This window comes from Python bivittatus, unplaced genomic scaffold (assembly GCF_059951505.1).
Source record: "Python bivittatus isolate LINGU-HERP-01145 unplaced genomic scaffold, Pbiv_v1 ctg000680_np1212, whole genome shotgun sequence".
In the NCBI taxonomy this organism is placed as follows: domain Eukaryota; kingdom Metazoa; phylum Chordata; class Lepidosauria; order Squamata; family Pythonidae; genus Python; species Python bivittatus.
The window spans coordinates 8,183,108-8,204,788 of record NW_028277095.1 but is presented as its reverse complement, the minus strand read 5'-3'; the positions used below and the strand labels follow the sequence as shown (position 1 = coordinate 8,204,788).

At 45.4% G+C, this 21,681-nt stretch overlaps 1 protein-coding gene across 11 annotated transcripts in view; it reads left to right on the top strand.

Annotated features, from left to right (window-relative positions):
• Positions 1–21,681, top strand: part of AAK1 (AP2 associated kinase 1) — a 108,095-nt gene that overhangs the window by 75,188 nt on the left and 11,226 nt on the right. For 2 of the 11 annotated variants that reach the window (XM_088151976.1, XM_088151975.1), the window contains exons 18-21: positions 6,194–6,295; positions 8,320–8,421; positions 9,289–9,399; positions 14,125–14,229. The exons of 1 other annotated variant lie outside the window; for it this stretch is intronic. In XM_088151976.1, the coding sequence (XP_088008102.1) occupies positions 6,194–6,295; positions 8,320–8,421; positions 9,289–9,399; positions 14,125–14,229 (420 nt within the window). Of the gene's footprint in view, positions 1–6,193; positions 6,296–8,319; positions 8,422–9,288; positions 9,400–14,124; positions 14,230–15,472; positions 17,433–21,681 lie in introns of those variants that run through there. 8 more of the 11 variants (XM_088151979.1, XM_088151977.1, XM_088151983.1 and 5 more) reach the window with 6 other exon arrangements.

Genomic DNA, 21,681 nt, shown 5'->3' with positions numbered 1-21,681 from the left:
GGTTCTTGAAGATGTCTGAATTAGGAAGAAGATGTGTACTTGTACAGTCTTGAAATGATCCACAAGCAGGTTTTTTGGTCCTAAAAGTTAACGTCCAAAGGTGGGTCAGAGGTTGACTTAAAGAACTGAAAATTGCTGGACTTGCAAAAAGTCTGGGGTTTGTAAGCATGTTTTTAAGGTGTTACTGGAAGAAGTAAGAGGATCCAGAAATTAGAAGATATTAGTCATGAGATCTACAGTTCAAAGTTGGTGTTAAATTTATTAACATTGAATGTGTTAGTCACTGTTAGGTTAGCTTACTCCAAGCAAACAAGGACAGAGAAAAATGGCTGCAGACATCTTGGCTAAAAATCTGACCAAATCTTTGGGTTCACTTCTCCATTTCCTTCTTTTTGAAATATCTCACCTGATGTTTTGAAGAAATCGAAAGGTTGCATGCTACTTTATGCGTTAGTCTTTGCATTACCTTGTAATGGATACTGGATTTCCTTTTTCCCCTTTCCTTTCCTTTCCTTTCCTTTCCTTTCCTTTCCTTTCCTTTCCTTTCCTTTCCTTTCCTTTCCTTTCCTTTCCTTTCCTTTCCTTTCCTTTCCTTTCCTTTCCTTTCCTTTCCTTTCCTTTCCTTTCCTTTCCTTTCCTTTCCGAGGCACGTTGCAATATTACAGCTTGCCTTGACTTGGTTCTCTCTACCTGTTGGACTCAGCATCTCCCATCATTCCCTAGCCAGTGTAGCATACCTGGAGGGCTCCCAGCTGGGGAATGGTGCAGTGATGGTGCCACAGAGGAAATCCATAAGAAAGCTTAAAAAGCCATTACGTGCTTCTCCTTCCTGTCAACAGCTTTTCCTCAGGAAGCGTTCCCTGAAAACTGAAGTCTCCAACTCCTTTTAATTGTTTTTCTTTGCTCCTCAAAGATCACTCCAACTCATGCAACTCTTAACTGCTGCAAGATCAGTGAGGTGGCACAGTGTGTCTGTTAAAAAGAGTGACAAGGAAGTCAGACTTCAGACTCTCATTTTGTTGTCTTTTGGAGCCATTTTTCATACAAGCTCATTAATTTGTTGCTTGATGAGCTATTGGACAGGCTGGATAGATTTTGTTGCTTCTTCTCTGCCCAGAACACATCCATTTTTCTTCAGTTATAGGTTGTTCCCATGCAGGTCATGGGCGGGGACTGGTTTGTGTGGCCCCTCAAAGTTCTACCTTGCTGCATGGCAGTGAACTAGAAAGGCACAGCGGCTCTACCACCTCCTCCTCCTCCTCCTCCTCCTCCTCCTCCTCCTCCTCCTCCTCCTCCTCCTCCTCCTCGCTTTTCACTGTGTTCCAGCAGAGTTTATACAAAGCACAGCAGAACTACAGGTGCAGATTTTCCAGCGGGCTACAGGGTGATGGCACATGGATGTGCAGAGCTCACTACCTTTCTTTTTTTGGCCCTGAGCATCAGGGTATAATCTGCCCCTTCTCTCTACCAAAACCGTATGAAATTTTGTGAGGTTTCAGTGATTTCTCTCCAAGAATCTTGCAAGAACTCCTGTGAGAGCCCTGAACTTTTAAGAGGTCTTGCATGACATCAAACCAAGTTTGTGACATTTGAACCTTTTTTGTAGAAGTTTGGCTAAATTTTGAGAGGACCTCAGTACTATTTTTGCAAGTGACAAACACCTTGACATCTTAATGCTGGTGGCTGCTTGAAGGGCATGTTTAAAACTGTGGCGGGCACATCTCCTGGGATCTTAGAAGTCAGATAGGTGGCTGAAGAAAATTTTCAAAGCTTTCACGTCTCCCTGGTTGCCACCGCAACTCATTGCTGCCTACCCAAGACTAGCAAAACTGAAGTAAATGATGCAAAATCATAGTAATAAATGCAAGAGCAGGGTTGTGCATAGTTCAGCTTTTCCTTGGTGGTGGTCATTATGAAGTAGATACTGTTCTTCCTGCTCATTTCCTTTCTGAAATTCAGGACTTTTTATTGAGGACAGCCTGTTTGGGCACCTTCTTGGGGCCTTAGCCCTCCCCACTCCCAAATGTGCTATTTGACTGGATTCTGATTAGATAATTTCTCCTCTTCAGCTGATGTCCAAAGAAAAGGACTTTGCTGCAGTGTGTGTTACTGGATTAGCTGCCCTTTTCTCACCTTTTGTGGTTGCAGAGTGAGTGGTCTGCTCTGAAGTGTGTATTTTTATGTGCAGTCTTTTGGTGCATCTTGACTCTAAGTGAACTGAACAGCTGCTGAATGAATTGCATTTTGACAGAGTCGCTTTTTCTACTCTGAGCATTCATGTTTATGGATTGCTCATTTATTTTTAATTTTTTTGCTGGGGCATCTTGATAGCATGGGGTAGCTATAAAACAGGGGTGTGCATCTGAGAGAGTGCCATTTCAACAGCCTATGCTGAAGCAGCTTGCCAGATGCTTTTCTAACGGCCCAGGAGTACTGAAATCCACCCTTCTCCTGCTTGAAAGGTCAGGTGAAGGGGGCAGTGGCCACCGCAGGTGAGCAGCCAGGGATGTCCTGTGTGTGGTCCCTTTCTTGCTCAGCTGCAACTTCAACCTGGTAAACTGGCGAAAGTGGGTGAAGTGGTCAGGGATGTGTGCTCAGACTTCCCGCTGAGCCCCTTTGGCTTCTGACCTGACGATGCAGGAAAAGAAATGTTGAAGGATGGATATTTGATAGGAAGGTGAGATCATCTCTAAGACCTTGCTGAATGAGTACCTCTAGGAAGCATGTATTTCCAAATACGAAAAATTAACTTAATGCTCAAACTGTAGGTGTATCAGTGGAATGCCATAATGATATAGCAGGTTTATTGACTTCGCTTTGATGGGTTGCTAAAAACCTCTTAATCAAGTGCAATAAGGACATTCCAACCCACAGTTATCAGTCTGGTTCCACAAAACCAGGGAAACTTTTAAGAAGTTTTTCATCTGTTCTTTCATCGTCCCTCTTCCTGAGTGGAAGCTCAAGGTGTCAGTCTCAGTGTGACAGACCCCAGTCCTTCTCTCCTAACCAAATATTTACCTTTTATTTTCTGGAGTTTCTAAAATGTATGAAATTCAGGCTTAATAGGTCAGTTCTTTCCCAGCTTGGTGTCTTCTGGATGTGTTGCAATTACTTTGAAATTTGAAAGGTGTGGCCCCAGTGTGGCCTAAGGGTTGAAGAACGCTGCTTTGCTACAAGTCCTGTATTTGAGGCCACTGCAGAAGTGAATTGTTTCATTGGGAGGTGGTCTGAATCTTTTGGATCCATTTTGCCTTTGTTTTATTCATACACAGCACCCCTTTGGTTGCTGTACATGGGACTGAGTTATGCTATGTGTTTGAATTCTGCACCAATATTGGAACAGGTGATCTTAAAAAGCCCTGCATTTTGGAAAAATGTCTATTTTCAGATCCCTTTTGATAGCTTTTTTTTGAGGGGGGTGGAAGTGGGTTCTTATGTCTGTTTCAAGCTTGCTTTCCTCTGTTTTTCACAACCTCAGCAAATCAGCCTGCGAAAATTTGCACACAGCTGCTAGGAGATTCAAAGCCGTCTTCACAGAATCCAGCTAATTGTAGTCCTTTGGCAACTTGATTTGCATAATTAATTATGCATTTTAGCTTGGGGGGACAAAAGGCAAAGATTTCTTGTCAGCTTGGGGGTTACGAAGGTCACAAATGGAGAAATCAAGTCTTGCATCTGTACTTAGCAGTAGGAAAATAATGAAGAGCAGCTCTTGAAGGCAATAAGAACCGCACCTGCTTCTGTCACTACTCGATTAAATCCATTTGGAGGCCTCACATGCACGCAGTGGGGCAGGCGGGACCTTGAAATTTACTGAATCAGAAACTCTGAAATGTCCCCCTGCCCATGGCATGATGTTCACAACTCAGCATTTACAAGAGGACAGTTGTAACTGTAGCCATGTGTCCTGAACGGGAAGTATCCTGACTACTCCAGATTTGGGAAGGAGGGGCATCCTGTTGACTGTGTCCCCTCGAGTATACAGGTAGTCCTCACTTACCGACCACAATTGGGACCAGTCACGCCACTGCTACATGCCATGGCCACTAAGCGGAAAATTATGTGACACGACGGACTTACAATCTCACTTCTGCTTTGGTTGTTAAGCGAATCACTGAAGTCATTAAGCAAGACATCATGTGACTGCATTTGCGATTTTACTTCTGCATTCTCCATTAACTCTGCTTACCACAAGCCAGTTGCAAAGCACACAAGTGGTGGTCACGTGACCACGGGATGCTGCGATGGTCATAAATGTGAAGATTGGTCACAAAGCTTTTTTTCTTTTTTACACCGTCATAACTTTGAATGGTCGGTCAACAAGGTGGTTGGTAAGCGAGGTCTACCTGTAGGATCAAGGGGACACAGTCAGCAGGATGCCCCTCCTTCCCAAATCTGGCGATTAATGGTGTTGTCAATAATAGGTATTCTAGATGCTTTATTCCTGGCCACATGTAATAAAGGGTATGTGTCCAGTCAGATGTGTAGCACGGCCAATTTGCAAAGGTTTTGCCCACTAACCAACACATTTGTGTGCCTGCTAGAGCTTGTGGTGAATTTGGTCTCAGTGTTTTGTGAATGCCCTGAAGTTTCTTCTGCTCTGCTCATACATGGCATTTGAGCCTTGACCTGCCAGTGCTGAAGTTTATTGTGGAGCAGGGAGTGGGAAGGGGTGCATGTACAACATCTCATCCACATTTGGTGCAGGTTTTTTTCTTCTCTCTGTGTCTGTGAATGGACTGAAGCATCTAGGGTGACTCTAAGCCCCCTACAGCGGGATTTCGGGGTCATTGCTGGTAGTTCAGAAAATCGTACATTTCCTCAGACTTACCCAGAAAATGGGTCTATTTTAGTCTTCTATCTTGGTGTTTCCCAACCTCAGCAGCTTGAAGAGGAGTGGATTTCAACTCCCAGAATTCCCCAGCCAGCATGCTGGCTGGGGAATTCTGGGAGTTGAAGTCCACCCATCTTAAAGTGGCCATGCTGGCTGGGGGGAGTTGAAGTCCACCCATCTTAAAGTGGCCATGCTGGCTGGGGGGAGTTGAAGTCCACACCTCTTAAAGTTGCTGAGGTTGAGAAACACTGTTCTGCCTTACTCCTCAAATGCCTGTGTAACACTCAAGGGAGTTTGCAGCATTTCAGATCAATACATTTTAAAGACGACAACCAAAAAAGAGTTGCAGAAGTTATGAAGCAGGCAGAGAGGAGAGGTTACAAAGGGCACCCCGGCTTCAGTTGGGCCAGAGGGCTCCCAGGAGCAAAGCTGAAACTTCGGACAGTGTTGTCCACTGACTACTCAGTCGCCGTCCCCCGAGAGAGCCCCTGCCTTCGTGCTGGCACGTCGTGGACTCAGCGGCCAGCACGAAATGCTCCCTTTGCTCAGCTGTGTGTGAGGTGAGGTCTTTGAACGTGCAGTTCTGCATTATGAATGAAGCTGACTTATAACCACCTGAGATGGTCCCAAAAAATAAATACCCAGCCTTCCAGGCCCCCTTTCTTTGCATTTCCGCTTTTCAGCGGCCCCTCTCGTTTAGATGCCCTCTACGAGATGTGGCAAAATTCCGTTTTCTCTCTAGCAGAGCGGGCAACCCAAATTCGTCGTCTTCAAATCCCGACAGGGGTCCAGAAAACCCAGGATTAAATGGAATGGATGATGGAAGTGGGATTAATGTTTAGTTTGGCCTTATTTGGGTGGATGTTTAAGCACATTCTAGGCTATTCTCACTGGCCAACTAGATGTTCCAGCATAAGGGTCCTGAAACATTCAGGAAGATGAATAATGATAGGCAACATTTGGGGAGAGCTGAAGAGCTGGAAATGTCTTCTTCGCCCTTCCCGAAGATCTTGGACTGACTCCTCGCAGCAACAAGTCCCTCCGCCTGGGGGGCTCCGGGTTAGCAGAGTGTGGGCGCTTGTCTTGTTCACGGAGAAGTGTTCTGTGCTTCCCAGGGAGCAGCGTACTTAATCCAGAGGGAGTCAGGCTTTAGGGTCTTGATGAAAGGATGCCTGCCTTGATATTTAAACGGTTAAACGCTAATAATGACGACCAAGTCTACAACAAGGGGGACGTTTGCAGGAGTTGTCCACGTCACTTGAGTAGCTTCCTTTAACTGAACCAGCTCTTGTTACTGCGGTTTTGCTTCATTTCTTTCTGCTTCTTTCCTCTTCTCGCTCCTTCCCACTTCCTCACCAGAAAAACTGATTGAGGGCCTCAGATCTCCTGAACCTCCGCTCCTGCTCCCCGATATCCTGCCTCTGGCCGATCCCTTCGGTAGCACCTCTGACGCTATGAATGGTAAAACCTAGATCCCTCTCTCTTGCCTCCCGCCCTCCCTGCACGTTGACCGGTTCGCCCTGCATGCTCCGATCTGCACCCACACACCTATGTCCAACTCAGAGTGACAGTACACCACGAGATGTGATGGGGTTAAACCGAAAGTTGGCTTGTGGTCATTCTTCCCGAGGGTAAGGTGAAGCTGATGAATCCAGGAGGGACTACACACATTAGAGCAAAACCAGAGGGAGAACACTGGAAATCAAGCCAATAAGCATTTTTATATAGCCAGGTGAAAGCCACGTTGCTGAAGAAAAACAGCACTATAATGCCTAGAAGGAAAGTATAGAGACCTATCTGTGTCTGAAATGACTCAGACCATTCTAACCGTCAGCCTTCCACCCGTCTCTGGTAAACGGTTAGTGTCTGCGTCTTCTCTAGAGACTGGAAAGATGATGCAAACACTTCCACAAGGCTTTCCCCTGGAGGGTTACCTTGTAGTTTCTTCTGGCATTGCTTTCCATTTTTACCCTTGCAAATTTGCTGCCTTGGTGAATTAAAAGCATGAGCAGTAAAAGGACTCCGGTTTTGCATTTGCCATCTGCTGGCCAGAGTTCTTCATCTGGCAGAGCAATCCCAAGATTGTACCCCTGAAATTTGATGTCAAGCTTTTACGCTTGTTTATTTTTTTTCTGGGAGGCAAAAAGTGCAAATTATTTTGCAGTTTAAGTGACACCTCTCCCCCAAGTTAATAATAGGTGGTGGAAAGAAAGGTTTGTTGCCCCTTGGTGGCATTCCCAAACATGACCCCGTGACCCTAAGTGGCCTAATAAAAAAGAAGTGCAGAAAATGGCTTTAAAATGTTGCCTGCCAGTGGTCTAGGAGAAACATCCTGGTCTATTCCAGTAGATTTTCTGAGCTCCCGAGGGCTGCGTACCCCCTCAAGTTGATCAAAAGCTAACTTTGCAGATTTAACATGGCAAATTATGGCAAAGCAAGAAGAGATTCTAGAAATCCACTTTAAAAAGCACACTGAAATTTCGCCATTCTGAAAGCATAACTTTTTAAATTCCAGACTCAGTTGAATTCAACAACCTAGATGTTTTAAAAGCCAATCAATTTGATTTTAAGGATTTTACAAAGCAAATTCTTGCAAACAACTTTGTTTGCTGGGACAGGTAATTTAATCAGCCACCTAAACTTTACAACTTAATAAAATCAGGGCTTACAATGAAAATTAACTGTCTGGTCTGTACATTTAGTTTTAGAGGGTTTTCTCCATGCATTAACAAATGCATTGTAACAACAGCCATCCTCAGTTTGAGAAGTTCTGTTGGCACATCTGAAATGGCATGAGGTCCTCCTGTCCTGGTGCAAAATTCATGTGAATACCAGGATGTGGAGGACATAGGAAATGGCCTTGAAGGACAGGAAGAAGAGCCACTAGCAAGGCAATGGTCAGATAAGCGGGGCTCAAGTCCTGGCCAAGAAAATCCCTTGAGAAAATGTCTCAGAAGAGCCCCTCCCTAATTCACATGAAGACAAAGAGAGGGAGGGGGAAGCCCATTCAGGCTTGCAAGATTCTGTTACAATAAAAGTAGTCCTGGTCTACGTGACATTGATTTCTTAGTCTGGTCTACCTTACAGGGCTAACACAGAGCCAAATGGGGAAGGTCCTTTGTGTGGCTTTCCATTCAGTGAAGTCCTGCTAACCCAGTGAAGTTGAACAAGCCTGTGCATTTCTTGGACTGCTGCTCTTTGGGATCGCTTCACAGGGTGGAGATATCTCCACTGTGAGAGATGTTGCCTTCCAGATGTTGGAAACTCAGCTTTCTGAAACAGATTAGGCAGTGAGTGGATGGGTCCAGGTGCTAAATGTGGTGTTGCTTGGATTGCCTCTGTTAGAGGAATAAACCCTCATGCCATCACAAATATTGTTCTGGAATTGGTCCTCTGAGCCAGGGTCATCCCAGCCTGCTACTTTCCTTTTCCTCCTGCCTCTGCTGATCCTGGTTTCTGCTCTGCTCTTTTGTGCCTTCGGAAAGGAAAAGCTGATCTCGCCGCCGAGAGCCTCATACCGGGCCTTGAGGCTCCTGTGCCCCAGCTCACGTCCTCCCAGGCAGACTCGATGGCTTCCAGCAGAGCAGGTTGGTGAGGCAGCTTGGGCTCGGTCACTGATGCTGTGATGGGAAGGAACAGAGACGGCCATCTGCAAGTCCCAGCATTGGGATGCTCCTGGGAACAGAAACCGACTCCTTTCCTGACAGCCTTTCACTTTAATGTTGAGGGTATCCTTGGTTCTGCTAGGATAGGCCCTTCCCAAAGTGCTGGAGATACAAGGGATACAAAGATTAAGCTGTTGCTGTTCAAGTTCTTATATTCTAGCACAGTGTATGCTGGCTGGGGAATTCTGGGAGTTGAAGTCCACACACCTTCCAGTGGCCGAGGTTGAGAAACACTGCTAGCTAGAGTACATCCCAAGTTAAGAGGAATTTCAGTCTTGTAAAATTAGAAAAAGGAGCACTGCGTTTCCCAGCAGGCTGTTTAACCTGGTTTGGAAACCAGAATCCTTTCTCAAGTTTGTACATGAACTTTTTGTTGTGTACATGTTTAGATGTTTCCGTGGGCTCTCTCTTCAGATATTTGGTGCTCGGCTCAGGAATTGAAGAGATATCAGAGATTCCTTCCAAAGTCAGCATTTGTTTCGATAAATGGACTTATTTCAAGATGTTATCTGTATGTGAGGTCCAGGGGTGTCTGCAGGAGGGTCAAAAAAGTTAAGATGGCAGCCTCAACCATGCAGTCAAAGCCCCACTTTTTTTACATGCATGCAATCCTAGTGAGGTCGTTTCAGGGATTTAGCCCCAGTTCAGATCAGGTTTTCCTTAAAAATAAAGGATAACTCTCTAGAGTGGATCATGGGTTGGAAATCCACCACTAGGCAAGGGTGCAGCCGCCTCCTTCCTATTCTCTGTGCTGTGATCTGCTACTCTCGCTTGTTCTCCTGGTTCCAGATTCAGTCACTGTGGAGGACTCCTTGCTTGACTGCTCTCTGCTTTCTAACCCTGGCACTGACCTCCTGGACGAGTTCGCTCCTTTAGCTGTTTCATCCCAAACTCACAAAGGTAAACAACTTTTTAGCGCCTCGTTCAAATGAAGAGGCAAGACAAAAACAGAGGTCTGTGAATGGATAATGGTGGAATGCAGGTGTGTGCGTGTAAGAACACTCCTTGGTCAGTGATCTCTGTTCAAAGCTTTGATGGTCCTCTGTCCATTGGAATATGGAAATGCGTCTGATGGTTCTGCTCTAAGAAAGCATCTTTTACTAAATCGGATTGATGGGAATGACTGTGTCAGGAGAACAAAGAGTTGTATGCTGCCCAGAGTCACTTTTTGTGAGATGGGCAGCTATATAAATATTATCAATCAATCAATAAAAAGAATTGCTGTTTCAAAGACTGCTGTCTTTCTACCTTGAATGCTTCCTAGACCTTCTGTGGTTGCTTAAAAGGAGCATCAAGCCTGGGCTCCTTAGAACATCACTTCTCTTGCTTTCCTTCATATCCAAAGTGCAGAACTCCTTCCTGCCTTGAAAAAGTAGGTTCGGTTGCCTAGAATTGGTGTAGAAGAGCCAGAGCTACAAGTGTCCTTCATTTGAATTTCTCTCCTCACCTTTGGGAAGCTGAGTTTTGCTCAGCCTCACCTGCAGTACAGGGATGAAAAGACTGACTCACCTTCCTGGATACACTTTGACATCCTCCATCTCTCTCCCCCTTGCCTACCTGGGCTAGTAGAACAAGAAAGTGAGTGTTCCTCGGTTGAGCCCCACAGTTGGGGTGTACTTAACAAGTCCCCTGCCTGTATTTCTTGTATTGATTCTGGTAACACTAGATGCGTCTTTCCCTTGAGTCACATTTTAATATGCCTCAGCTAGGGATGAATCATGAGAGACAAACGGATAGCCAACATTTTACTCATGGCACCCTGGATCACCCGTCATCTTATACCACAATGTACTTTGACTGCTTTTGGCTTAGCGTGTTATGCAGGACAGCTCTTGTGATTTATTCAATGAAACAGAGTTAAATGAACTGTCGTTCGTGTATGCATGCAGCTGCTTCGTGAGTTTTACAGTGAGCTATGCCTGTGTAAGTTTGCAGTGCACCCTCAGTGGGCACAGTTGAAGCTTCAGTGGCAAACGGTGGGCCAATATTCCAGTTTTCTGTTGTGCAAATCAATTCACTGAGTGGGCCCATTATGAACAGCAGTTGTTAGCATCCAGTGAATGAAACAAGAAGGATTAGTCTGTTTCTCTGGCACCCGTTCCAACGTTATATTCTTACTAGGTATGTTGGGGTTTTATTTCCTTTCTGCTTTTGTGTGATTAAGATTGTTACCTTGGTGTTTCAATGAAACCAGCATTATCCTGGAAAATGAGAGAGTGTCTGCCAAAATTGGAAAATACAGCAGCATTAGGCTTAATTTCCTGCACTGAAAGGAGGCTTTAACCATTCCTAAGACATCCATTCTCACTGAATTTTTTACGGTAGTAGAAATATTGTTAAAAAAAAAAAAAAAAAGGTCAGCCAGCAGCATTTTGGAAACGGATTTGGTCTCTTGGAGGAATTTGAGGGCTTTAAGAAATTTTTCACGCTCTCTCTGCATCACAAACACGGGCCCTGCGCCTGCCAAGAGCACCCTTTGGAACCCCTCCAGTGGGGATGCAGGCAGAGAACGTGGCCCATAAGCCAAGGCCAGGAACGCAAGAGACACAGCAGAGGGAAAGCACACGCTCACAGTCTCTGGGTGAGGAATAGCGGTGGCAGGACCAGGCCTAGAGCGTAGCTGATCTCAAATGGAGCTCCCCAAGTCCCGAGAAGGAAGTTTGGCCCGAGCTACGAAGGGAAATGGTTGCTGACCTGATCTCCAGCAGTTGACTGCCTTTTAGGGATGGGCAGCAAAGGCCTCATCCAGACATGCTGGCGTTCCCTAGCCCTTAGAGAGAGAGGGCTGATTCCTGAGCACGCCTGTTAAAGGGTCTTGCAGAAATCACTGCGCTGCATGTGCGTGGCCGGCTTAGAGTCTTGGAGCTTAAAGATACTTGCACAGAACTAAGTGCTTTCCATTTGAAGAGGAAGGCCTCTTTCATGTGGGGACTAACACTTCCCGCAAGGTAAGTTTGCCCCTCCTTACCCATCTCCCTCTTCTCCATGCCAGTGGAAGAAGCTGGGACCTTTTCTCATGATGGCCCAATCTCCTTGACCCTTTCAGTCAAGAAAGAGTGGCTCAGACCCACCTTTTCTCCCCACCCGCTGCTGAAGGGGAAGCTAAGCACTGCAAGCAATCTGGCCATCGGGTCCTTCCATCATCTCCAGGGTGGCATCCATTGGCAGTCATCTCAGCCTTTGTCAGATGCTCAGACAAGCATTAATTTCACTTCATGGATTATGCTATTGAATTCAGCCAAACCCTACCGCCACGTTAATTCCTGCCAATTAATCCCCCTCCAGCTCTCCTGGAAGAAATCATCTATTTCTCCCTACACTTTATGACCCTATTCTGCTCCCTACACTTTACAGTTCTGGAGCGAGATGCCCATCCCACAATCAGCCGCATCTAAACCTACACACATCGATTCCTCACCGCGGCCATAGCGGCTCTATTCTTCCCCTCCTCCTGAAAAGAGACTAACTGCCTCCTTCAGCCTTGGGGAAGGGGGGCAATTAGACAGGCGCACCACTGCCTTTTCTGATCACAACGTGGGACACACTCTTCTAGCTCAGAGTCCTTCTATTCATACGCTCCACAGCTCTGAGTCATCGGTCATTTTTCAAAAATCTGCCTCTGGAGGTCCCTACAATGCCGTGTGTTCTAACTCGTGTTTGTTCTGCAGCCAAAATGGCACTTCAGACCTCCAGAAGAAAGTTCGGTTTCTTTGTCTCCCCTTCCTGCAGCCTCTCCTTTCTGTGTTAGCCACAGACTTTTGAAGCTGAGAGCTTTCTGTTACCTTCCGTTGCTCCTCTGAAGGTGTTGTCTCTTCAGTGATCAAATAGCGCATAGAGCAGGTAAAATGGCAGCCCTATACAGAGAGGGCGTTTTCAGTGTTCCAGAAGGAAAAGAAAGGCTACCATTTATTTATTTAGTCATTTACTTTTCAACCAAAGACTACCTTCAAGTTTCATATCAAGTAGTTATATTAGTCTGTCAGCCTTCTTTCTATTTCCTGCCTCACTGTAGGAGGCTTCTCTGTATTGTCTGCTAATCTGCCAAGCACTTGCCTTCTCTCTGACCTTCCCCATCCATCTTGCTGCATCAAACAGCTGTCCTCTCTTAAGCATGGGCTCTCAGATCTTTGGCGCTGGGTGGGAGGCATGATTTTGGAGCCTTCTAGAATAACTAAACTACCGCCTCCAGTGAACATCAAGTCTGGTCCCACCAGAGTGGCTGCTTCATTGACAGCATTTCTCATAAGTGCTGTGTGCCTGGCAAAACACATGCAGATGGCTTCTTGGTCCCCAACCATCAGTCTTCACTTTCTTGACTACATTCTATGGGATGAGTAGATCTTGGATAGGGGGTACTTTCTTTTAATAACTGACCTGCCCCAGTTCTGTTGTTAGTCTCCTATATGTGAGATGCGTAGAGGCCACAAAGGACAGATTTACATGTGACTTAAGTTCTTTGAGTGTTCATCTGTGTACACATGGTTCTCTTTTCTTTCCTCCATCCCTGTATTGGGAGACTGTGTTGACTCAAGGAACTGAAGTCTGTGAACAGAAGCACTTTAGGCGTGCTTAGTGCTAGGGAGGTAGGACTGGTTCCCCACCAAAAGCTTTGATAGGATCCAAATGGTATTCTTCACAGGCACAGAGCCAATAAGAATCAGTGCACAGGTGACCATCTGAATAACTTCAGTGACAGGTAAGCAACCTGTCCTTCTGTTGACTAAATTACTATATTTATTTGTTATCTGTTTTGATTTTTGACCTTAGAAGGCAGCCTGCTTTGAGTCCTGGTGTATAGAATCTAGGTCCTCTTAGACGTTTTGGGAAAACACCCTGCTCCTACTATGTGGATCAAGCTTTCAAAGCTACGGTTGTGCTTTGATTGTGCTTCTTCCAGTACCCTCAGGAAACCATACTACAGAGGGCTTTGAGTTCCCTTACAGAGCCACTGCTGGCTATTGCTGGAGTCTTTCTTTGGCTTGAATGGTGTGTCTGAGAAGGAAGCTAATGGTGTTCTTGTAAAACTGTGTGCCACAATTGTAATCTTTTAGACATACGATTGGGCCTCAGGTCAGATAAAGTGGTTCTTTTCCTCAGCGTGGGAGCCGTGAAGGCATATGTGAACGTTTGCAAATTTATGTCCCCCGGTGCTGTTCCAAGGGTGTCAAGAGCTCATGATGAAGAGAGAAGCAGTTGAAGCATCTTGAAGGGGGTGTGCAGTCAGCTGCTCTTCACAGATAGTGCCTGTGGTAGAATACTCCTGTGTTATAAATCCTCACGTGCATCTGAGGAGTAGAGTGAGGTCATTTGTACAGAGGATGAGAATCCAAGCCTTTCCATTTTTCCATTATCTCAGCTCAGCTCTCTACGAAATGTTCTCATCATTAACTCTCTGGTGCAACTTGGCTATTTTCTCTCAAATTATTTCTGCTGCTGCTTCTCTCCCGTCTAATGTTCCCTGTTTATCTCCTTCTCTCCTAAATACCCAATCTGCTTTAACAGTTCGAAATTCTGCCTCCCTTGCAACAAAACACATATGGCAAATGTTGTTTTGGTGATTTCTAACCATCTTTCTCTGCTCTTTTTGGTCCTTTTTAAATTCCATCCTCCCCCATCATGCTGCAGAAGATACTAACCTGATATCAGGCTTTGATGTCCCTGAGGGCTCTGAAAAAGTGGCAGAAGATGAGTTTGACCCCATCCCTGTGTTAATATCCAAAAATTCACAAGGTAAGCAGGGAGGTCTGGAGTGAGAAGCCCAAGCAATGCATTATGGTCGTGTGTTTGCATGGAGCATTCCTGCCCACCCAGAACTCAGTATTGTATTCGTTGTTTTCAACTTCTTTAGTGAGTCTGGCTGTACTGGGGTATTCTCAGTGCTCACCTGTTTATGCGCCAACGATAGAGTTGAGCATTCCCAAGTCTCCTGTTGGAGTTCTGGGTGAGGGAAACTCTAGCTTGACACTCTAGTCTAAAGCTTCAAAAAAAATCCAGCGCTCAGCTCTCCCTAGTTCTGATGCATCCGTGCTTGCAAGATGAATTACACTTCCAGGGCCTGACATTTGGTTACTTGAAATAACTCGTGGGATTCCTTCATTCTCAAAAGCAGTATTGCCACCAACTGGTTGAAGTTCACAGATCTAGCCCGCGCTAGACCTTTATGCTCATGCAGCTAATTCTGTGCTTATTTGAATCCTGAGTGCTTAGCTTTGAGGGAGGTCCATAGTATGAATTCCCTTCCTAGATGCTTCAAGTAGAACATTGAATGAGTCTCCTCAGAGGGATTCACGGTTTAAGATCTTCTGTCATAAAAGGAAAGAGTGAGTCTGTTTCCCCAGGTGACCCACTGGATTCTCCACCATCCTCACTAGGATTCTAAGTTTTGGTTCTGCTCTTTCCTCTTAGCAGAACAAATCCAAACTGTCAAGCGACTTGGGATAGGGTCCCTGTTGTAATGCCAGTGTCAATCCTGCCCTGCTTAATTAATGCCTCTGATATTGATTGAACCATGATCCTGTGGACCAGGAGACCCAGTTAAATTGCTGGAGGGAGGAAGAAGCTGCAGATCTGAGCCTCCAGCCCCTCCCCTTGGTTCTGCCGTTGAGTTCTGCTGTTGCGGGCTGCTTTGATTCATGGTTTGGTGTTCGGAAATCCCTCCTTGGTCTCAATATTGGAGAACCTCTGCAAAATTTCTCCCTCCAGACAGCAATTCTAACCGAGCCAAAGCTTGAGTAGCTTCCATCTAGACCAGGGTTTCTCAGCCTCGGCAGCTTTAAGACTTCAACTCTCGGAATTCCCCAGCCAGCTGCCAAGGTTGAGAAACCCTGATCTAGACCGAAGTCCCTTCACGTTTAGCTGGCTCTTCCTTTTTTGTGGACATCTTTCTCTTCGTTTTTTTTTTTTTAACTAAAAGCTAACTTTTTACACGTGTGTCTTTTGCTCGATACTAAATGGCTGTCTCTCGCACTTTCAGGTGGGCATTCTAGAAACAGCAGTGGAAGCTCTGAATCCAGTCTTCCCAACCTAGCCAGGTCTCTTCTGCTAGTGGATCAGCTCATAGACCTGTAGCGGTCGCTCAGTAACAGGCGGTTTCTGTAACGTACCTAAAAATCCTTTCGTTCCTTCTTTTGTTTTTTTCCTAACAGAGCTAATCTTTAGTTGTTGGATGGTTTTTGCTTTCGTTTTTGTTTGAAATAACTCCCCATGGAAGGACCCCGCTCTGAATCTGTACCCTCTCTTGGGATTTATCTGTACTTTTCTCCAGCACAGCCTTGATACAGCCTGTGACAGTTTCTTGTGCAATTCTCTACTAGCCTATCTTTAAGGGAGCGCTACCATGTATTAACCACTTTGCTATGATTTATCCCTTAGCGCCACCAAAACTATAATTGTAAAAAAAAAAACAAAAAAAACCCCCACATGTAATCTATGTATGATCCTTGCTAGAAATACGTACAACTAATCTGCCTAAATAATGCTAACCAAAATTGTATGTCAACTTTTTTTCTTGATTAAAAAAAAAAAAAAAAAACAAGACCGGGAAGGCCAAGGGCAGTGAAGAGAAGTAGCATTGTCCTTCTCCAGTGCAGGGGAGCGTGTTAGGAAGTCCTATCAAGGATTGGGGCCTGGACAGAGTGTCTTCCAAAGGCAGAATTGAGCTTGAGGCCTGATGATTAGATAAAGACATTTCAAGCCCTTGAAAGATGACAGTTTGCTCCGTAAACTCCTGTTTTGCAACCCGCTTAGGAATGGACTGTGCTTAAAATAAATACATAAATAAACAAATAAATAAATAAAGATACTAAAGCTATGGAAATTATTCTACGCAAAATGGTTAATGTGAACCATCATATTGTGTCAAAAAGCATGGCTAAGATCTTTTCTGTTGGATGAACTACCATTAGAAGAGGGGAGGTGGGAACCATTGTGGCAAGGGTTGGCCTGTTGAGGAATTGTATAAATTGTATGTACATGTCAGATTTTCTTGAAGGTAAGACTATTGCTTTGTTCTGTTTTTCTTTTTCAGTTTTTGCAATCCCTCTCTGTAATTGCATATCGTGTTAACACAGTAATATGAAGCCATTTTCCCCCCCTTCCTGGTAGACAGACTGTACTTTTTATTTAGATTCTTCCGTCTTTGTAGAACTAGCATGCACTCCTTGTCAACCAGTTAACAGTAAGTGCTTTCCAGCTTAGGTGTATCTGAACAGTTTTATCTTTTATTTTCACATTGATATGCTCAGTTTCCTCAAACTACTGGATACAGTAAACTTGTTTCCATTGGCTTCTGATCTTCAAGTCCAAAATCAAGGGTCCCTTTCAAGATGTTCTTCTGAAGAGAAGGATGACTCCTACTCCGTAGTGGAATAATTATTAGCTTAACGCTAACTTTGTGTATGTGTATATGTATTGTAGTGGTTCAAAAAGTGCAGTTTCCCCACGTGCGCGTGTATGAATGGCTCAATTTCTAGGTGTATCAGACTCTCCTACAAGATTGAAAGACATTCTGATGTAACCCTGAGTATTTTTCTCCAGCTTTCCCACAGATCCCATCCAGATCTCTCCCTCCCAGAAATTAGCTCAACAAATTCTGTAAATAGAATTCCACTGTCATGTCCATGCTCTCTTAGTCTTTCTAAAATCTACTCGCTGACCCCCTTCATTATAAAACAGTTACTGCTTCTGTGTGATATGTGTCCATTGGGGTCGTTTCTGCTGCACTTTCCTGATTTACCTGACAAAACTATGAAAACGATCTTAGCAAAATTGTCGATAGTTCTTTATATTTTGGGGCAGAGTTGTTTTGACTCTTGATTCTTGGAGCGCAGGCAACCGGGGTTGGATCACGTGGACAAAGCTTTAGATAGAACGTTATTGTATAGTCAGATGATACTGAAAATATATGGAAAAAAGAATGGATTTTTTTAAACAAAGTAACCACCTGCTGTATATTAGAAACCAAAAAAAAACACAAAACCCTGTGAATTAAAGTACTTTTAAAAAAGAACGTTTAACATTTTAAGTTTAATTGAACTCGCTGAAGAGTTTTGGAGGGAGCTTGACAAGCGTACCTGGCTGCGCGAGGATAGCGCTGATAACTAACAGGCGTGAATGGTGGTGGTCTTCTTCCCCCCCCCCAGAAACGATTCGTGCATTTCGCTGGGCAAACTAAAACGATACCCTGTACTAACCGCCGTGGAAGGACTTGGAGCCGCTTCAGTGATAAACCACGTTAAGGTTGACCTCCTGGGAATGGTGGATTCTTGGCGCGTTGCTAGAAGCTGCGGAAGGCCAGGCTGCTCGTTCGAACGAACGGAGACCTAGCGCGGAGGGGCTGGGCGCTGCCCGCTCGGTGGGGGTCTCGCTCTGTCTTGATGCTTCCGTTTACGAGACAAGCAGGACACGTTTGTTTTATCAGGCCAGGTGGACCGACGCCCAACGGGCAGGTTCGGGGTTGCTTCCGATACGCGATGTTGGTCGCGGAGGAAGCGATCGCTGTGATCCGAAGAGGCAGACGGGCGCGATTTCTGCGCCTACCGCCAGCCTCTTCTGTCATGAGCCTCGCCCACAGCATCTGTGGCCCTTTGTGGCCCTTTGGCCCCCAGCCCTCCCCCGAGCAACCCGAGAGAGGGGAGGGACAACATTTTCAAGTCCTTCCGGGTTTATGAAGCATTGAGCGGCTTCAAGGAAAAAATTCATATCCAAAGCTGTCCCACCCTGTTTCCCCTTCCCGCCCCCCGTCCTTTTGAAGTCTTTTTAAGGGGCAAAATTGTGCGTTTCAAGCTTGCACAAGATTTTTGAGGCACCACCGTTTGGCTCTCTTCTCCAGAAACAGGCTGAGGAATTTGGCCACGTTTTGTCATCCTCTGTCCCTACTCCCTGGGAAGGGAAGTATTCACTTGAGGAAAAGTACACAAGTTGAAACTAGACCAGGCGGTCGCCAAAGCGAGGACCAGACGGAAACCGCTGCTCCAGCCCAAAGGAGATTCGCTTATAGGCCCCGAGCAGAGAGACGAAAGAGGGGCAGCACGTTTTAAACACTGACTGTTAGAAACTGAACTTGCATTTCATTACGGTAGTCGCTGGAATTCCTCTCTGTCACCGTCATCGTTTTGCTAACGTAAAATGTATTCGGCGCCCTGGGAAATACGTTCTTGCAACGTTTTGCCTCGTTAATGGGGAGCGGCCGACGTTCCTCCGTGGACGGGAGGCTGACCAGCGGTCGTCCTCATCTTTACCATAGCGCGTGTTAGGACAGATGTGATTTTTCTGCCCCTCGTGGCCCCCGCGATGGATGCGGCCGAGGGAAGGACTTGCGCTGGCTCCAATTCCAGGGGCGAGACCCGAGGACTGCGCGGGAGGGATTCCAGTTCTAGTACTGACTGTCGTATATAGTTCTTATATCTCGCTGATCCACGGCGATAAACTTGCTGCAGAAATCACAGCAACCTGTTCAGTCTTGAACAGTTTACTGTTTCTATCAGAATCCAGGCTAGGGGTGAATGTATTAAAGCAGGGTTCCTCAACCTTGGCAACTTTAAGACGGGTGGACTTCAACTCCCTCTCTGCTGGCTGGGGAATTCTGGGAGTTGAAGTCCACCCGTCTTAAAGTTGCCAAGGTTGAGGAACCCTGTATTAACACATGTCCAACCTTGCTTCACAGCGTATCAGCCTCCTCTGGATCACCCAACAACTGAAGATGTGCCTAGCAGGAGCGGATTCCAGGCCCAGTAGATTAGCATTGTGTAAAGATCTCAGGAAGAGATCTTATTCAGAGCTTTTCTGAGAGTTCTGGGGGCAGAACATTAACTCGTGCATGTTCTCTCCTCCACTTCGTTCCACCTTTTTCCTTCTTCTTCCCTTCTCCTACATAAATAATTTTTTCTCTATTTTTTTTTTTAAACCGCTGCAGTCAATAGCCCAGCAATCCAGAGCATTTGGGGAAACCTGAACGAATTCTTGCTGCTCTGTTATAATTAGAAGGGGCTTTCCTCTGTATAGGTCAGGCCGAAAGCAAATATGCCCTGGCGATAAAAATTAAATTGCAGCTATTACAATGCACCGTTCTGTTGCACCAGCAGCGTATCTGCCTGTCCAGAGCTAATGTGGTATGTGTTTCTTCCTCTCCCCACAATGGCTAGTGGTTTTCTGGCTTAATCAGGAAGAAGTACGCTAATTCAACGGAGACAATTCCTTGCCCCCTAGGATATTCTGTAGTGAAGGGAAAGGCTTGTTCATCTGGATAAGGAACAGCTTTTCCTAAAAGTGCCTTCCACATCTGGAGAAGTGCTTTGTGGTCTCTGTGCAACTTTCCCTAACCTGATGTGGTAGGACTACACTTCCAAGAGTCCCCAGCCACTGAAAAACATTTTCCATGCAATTTGGCTTGGTTCATTCCCTCATAACCTCCTAGTTGCCCTGCAGATTTAATCCCATTCTAATTAGAGGTAAAAATAGCAGGGCTGGGGGGTGAGTTGTGACCAAGGAGGACAGAGGAAAAAATGAAATGTGGTAAGGACAAAAGCATAGCCACTCATAACCCCGTGGCATTTATAACAGAGTCCTCCTTGCGTTGGTAAGCAGATTAACACGTGTGTGTAGGTGTATGACCTTATGTCTTGTTCAAAGCCAAGGAGCTAGAGATGAAATGCTATATCGCTTGTGGTTCAGTCCTTGCCTACAGCATCCCGACTTCTGATACGGCTTTCTTTTTCCGTATGGAGACAGGCCTGCTTGTTCTCTTCGGGGCACTGATGGCGCATATCACCCTGAAAGACGAGCTAGTGCATTTTATTTATTTGTTTATGACTGGATGGACCCCTTTAGTTGAAAGACACAACAGCAAAGCCGATGCAACCATAGAATGAATACAACAATATGTAACAAAGCCTGTTCCGTCCCAAGATGGTTAATTGCAGTATGCAAGAACCCGTCATGCCAGGGATAATGTCATTAATGACAGAAATTGTGGCGCCAGAGCAGAAGGTGGGCAGCCTTGGCACCTGAATCTGCTGCGGGACCTGGCTTTTGTGACCATGACTGGGTTCATGTATCATTCTAAGCCATGGTTTGCTTAATTATAGTTTATTCAATAAACCTCACAGCCCTAAGCTATGATTACTAAGCCATGGTCACTGGATACACAAGACACAAAAACACAAGCAAATCATGGTGGGCAGCTGTTTTAAACCGGGCAGCTCTGAAAGCAAAGATGGGACCTGTGATACAGAAGCAGCTTGGTCCAGGAGGAGCTTTGATTGGAACCGCAAGGGTGGCGTCCGTCCTTGTCCCCAGATATCCCTGGTCCAGCTTGCTTCATTTTTCACTGTGTAGGATGGTGGTGTAATCCGAGCAATAGCTTGCTACAGACTCTAAGCTGTGATTGTGTGTCTAACAGATCTGACTAGATAAGATTGTCTCGTGGGATTAGATTGTGGGCGATCACAGGTTTTTGGAAAAAATAATGTAAGAATTCCCAAATCTTGAAAGTGCCCTTTCTATTTGATTTCCTTTCCCCTTCTTCTCTCCCCCACTCTGTTTCACTGCCCCACATGCCTACTGGCGATCCTGCAAGTTTGGCCCTGCACTTACACATCTGTCACTCCCGTGGGGCTTTTTGAAAATCACGGAGGGCAGGAACAGCCAGCGGTTCCGTACTGCATCCTTTACCACCTGCTCTAGAAAAACGTTTCTTTGGCACATACGCATGTGTTTCAATTAAGTATGCGGTGTTTAAGTTCTAGTTGTCTTTATTCCCCATGTCCCAGTGACGCGCGTAGGGCAGTATTACAGATTTACCATAATTTATGCAAACCATTGGGTATATGGTCTTATAATTACGCCCTTGCACACAACTTTTTTGAGCATGGGAAGGGATTCCGCGAACCTTCTCTAACAACCACTGGGAATGTTTAAAAAGTACTTCTGCCTGTACTCCTTTGGAGCCCTGCATTTTACTTATATCCTTATCCAAATACCATCAACTAGTTATTGTATAGATCCCACTGTTGTAAATTTGTGCCTTTTTCTGCTTCTAAAATGTACATTAAAAAAGACAAAGCAAGTGGGTCAAGCTTAGGGTTGCTACGTGAATAATCAACCCTTGCATTGATGTTCTACACAAAAATGTTGCGCTGGGTGCCTTAGAAAAAAGGTTGTGTAAACACTTAAAGGAATAAGCAT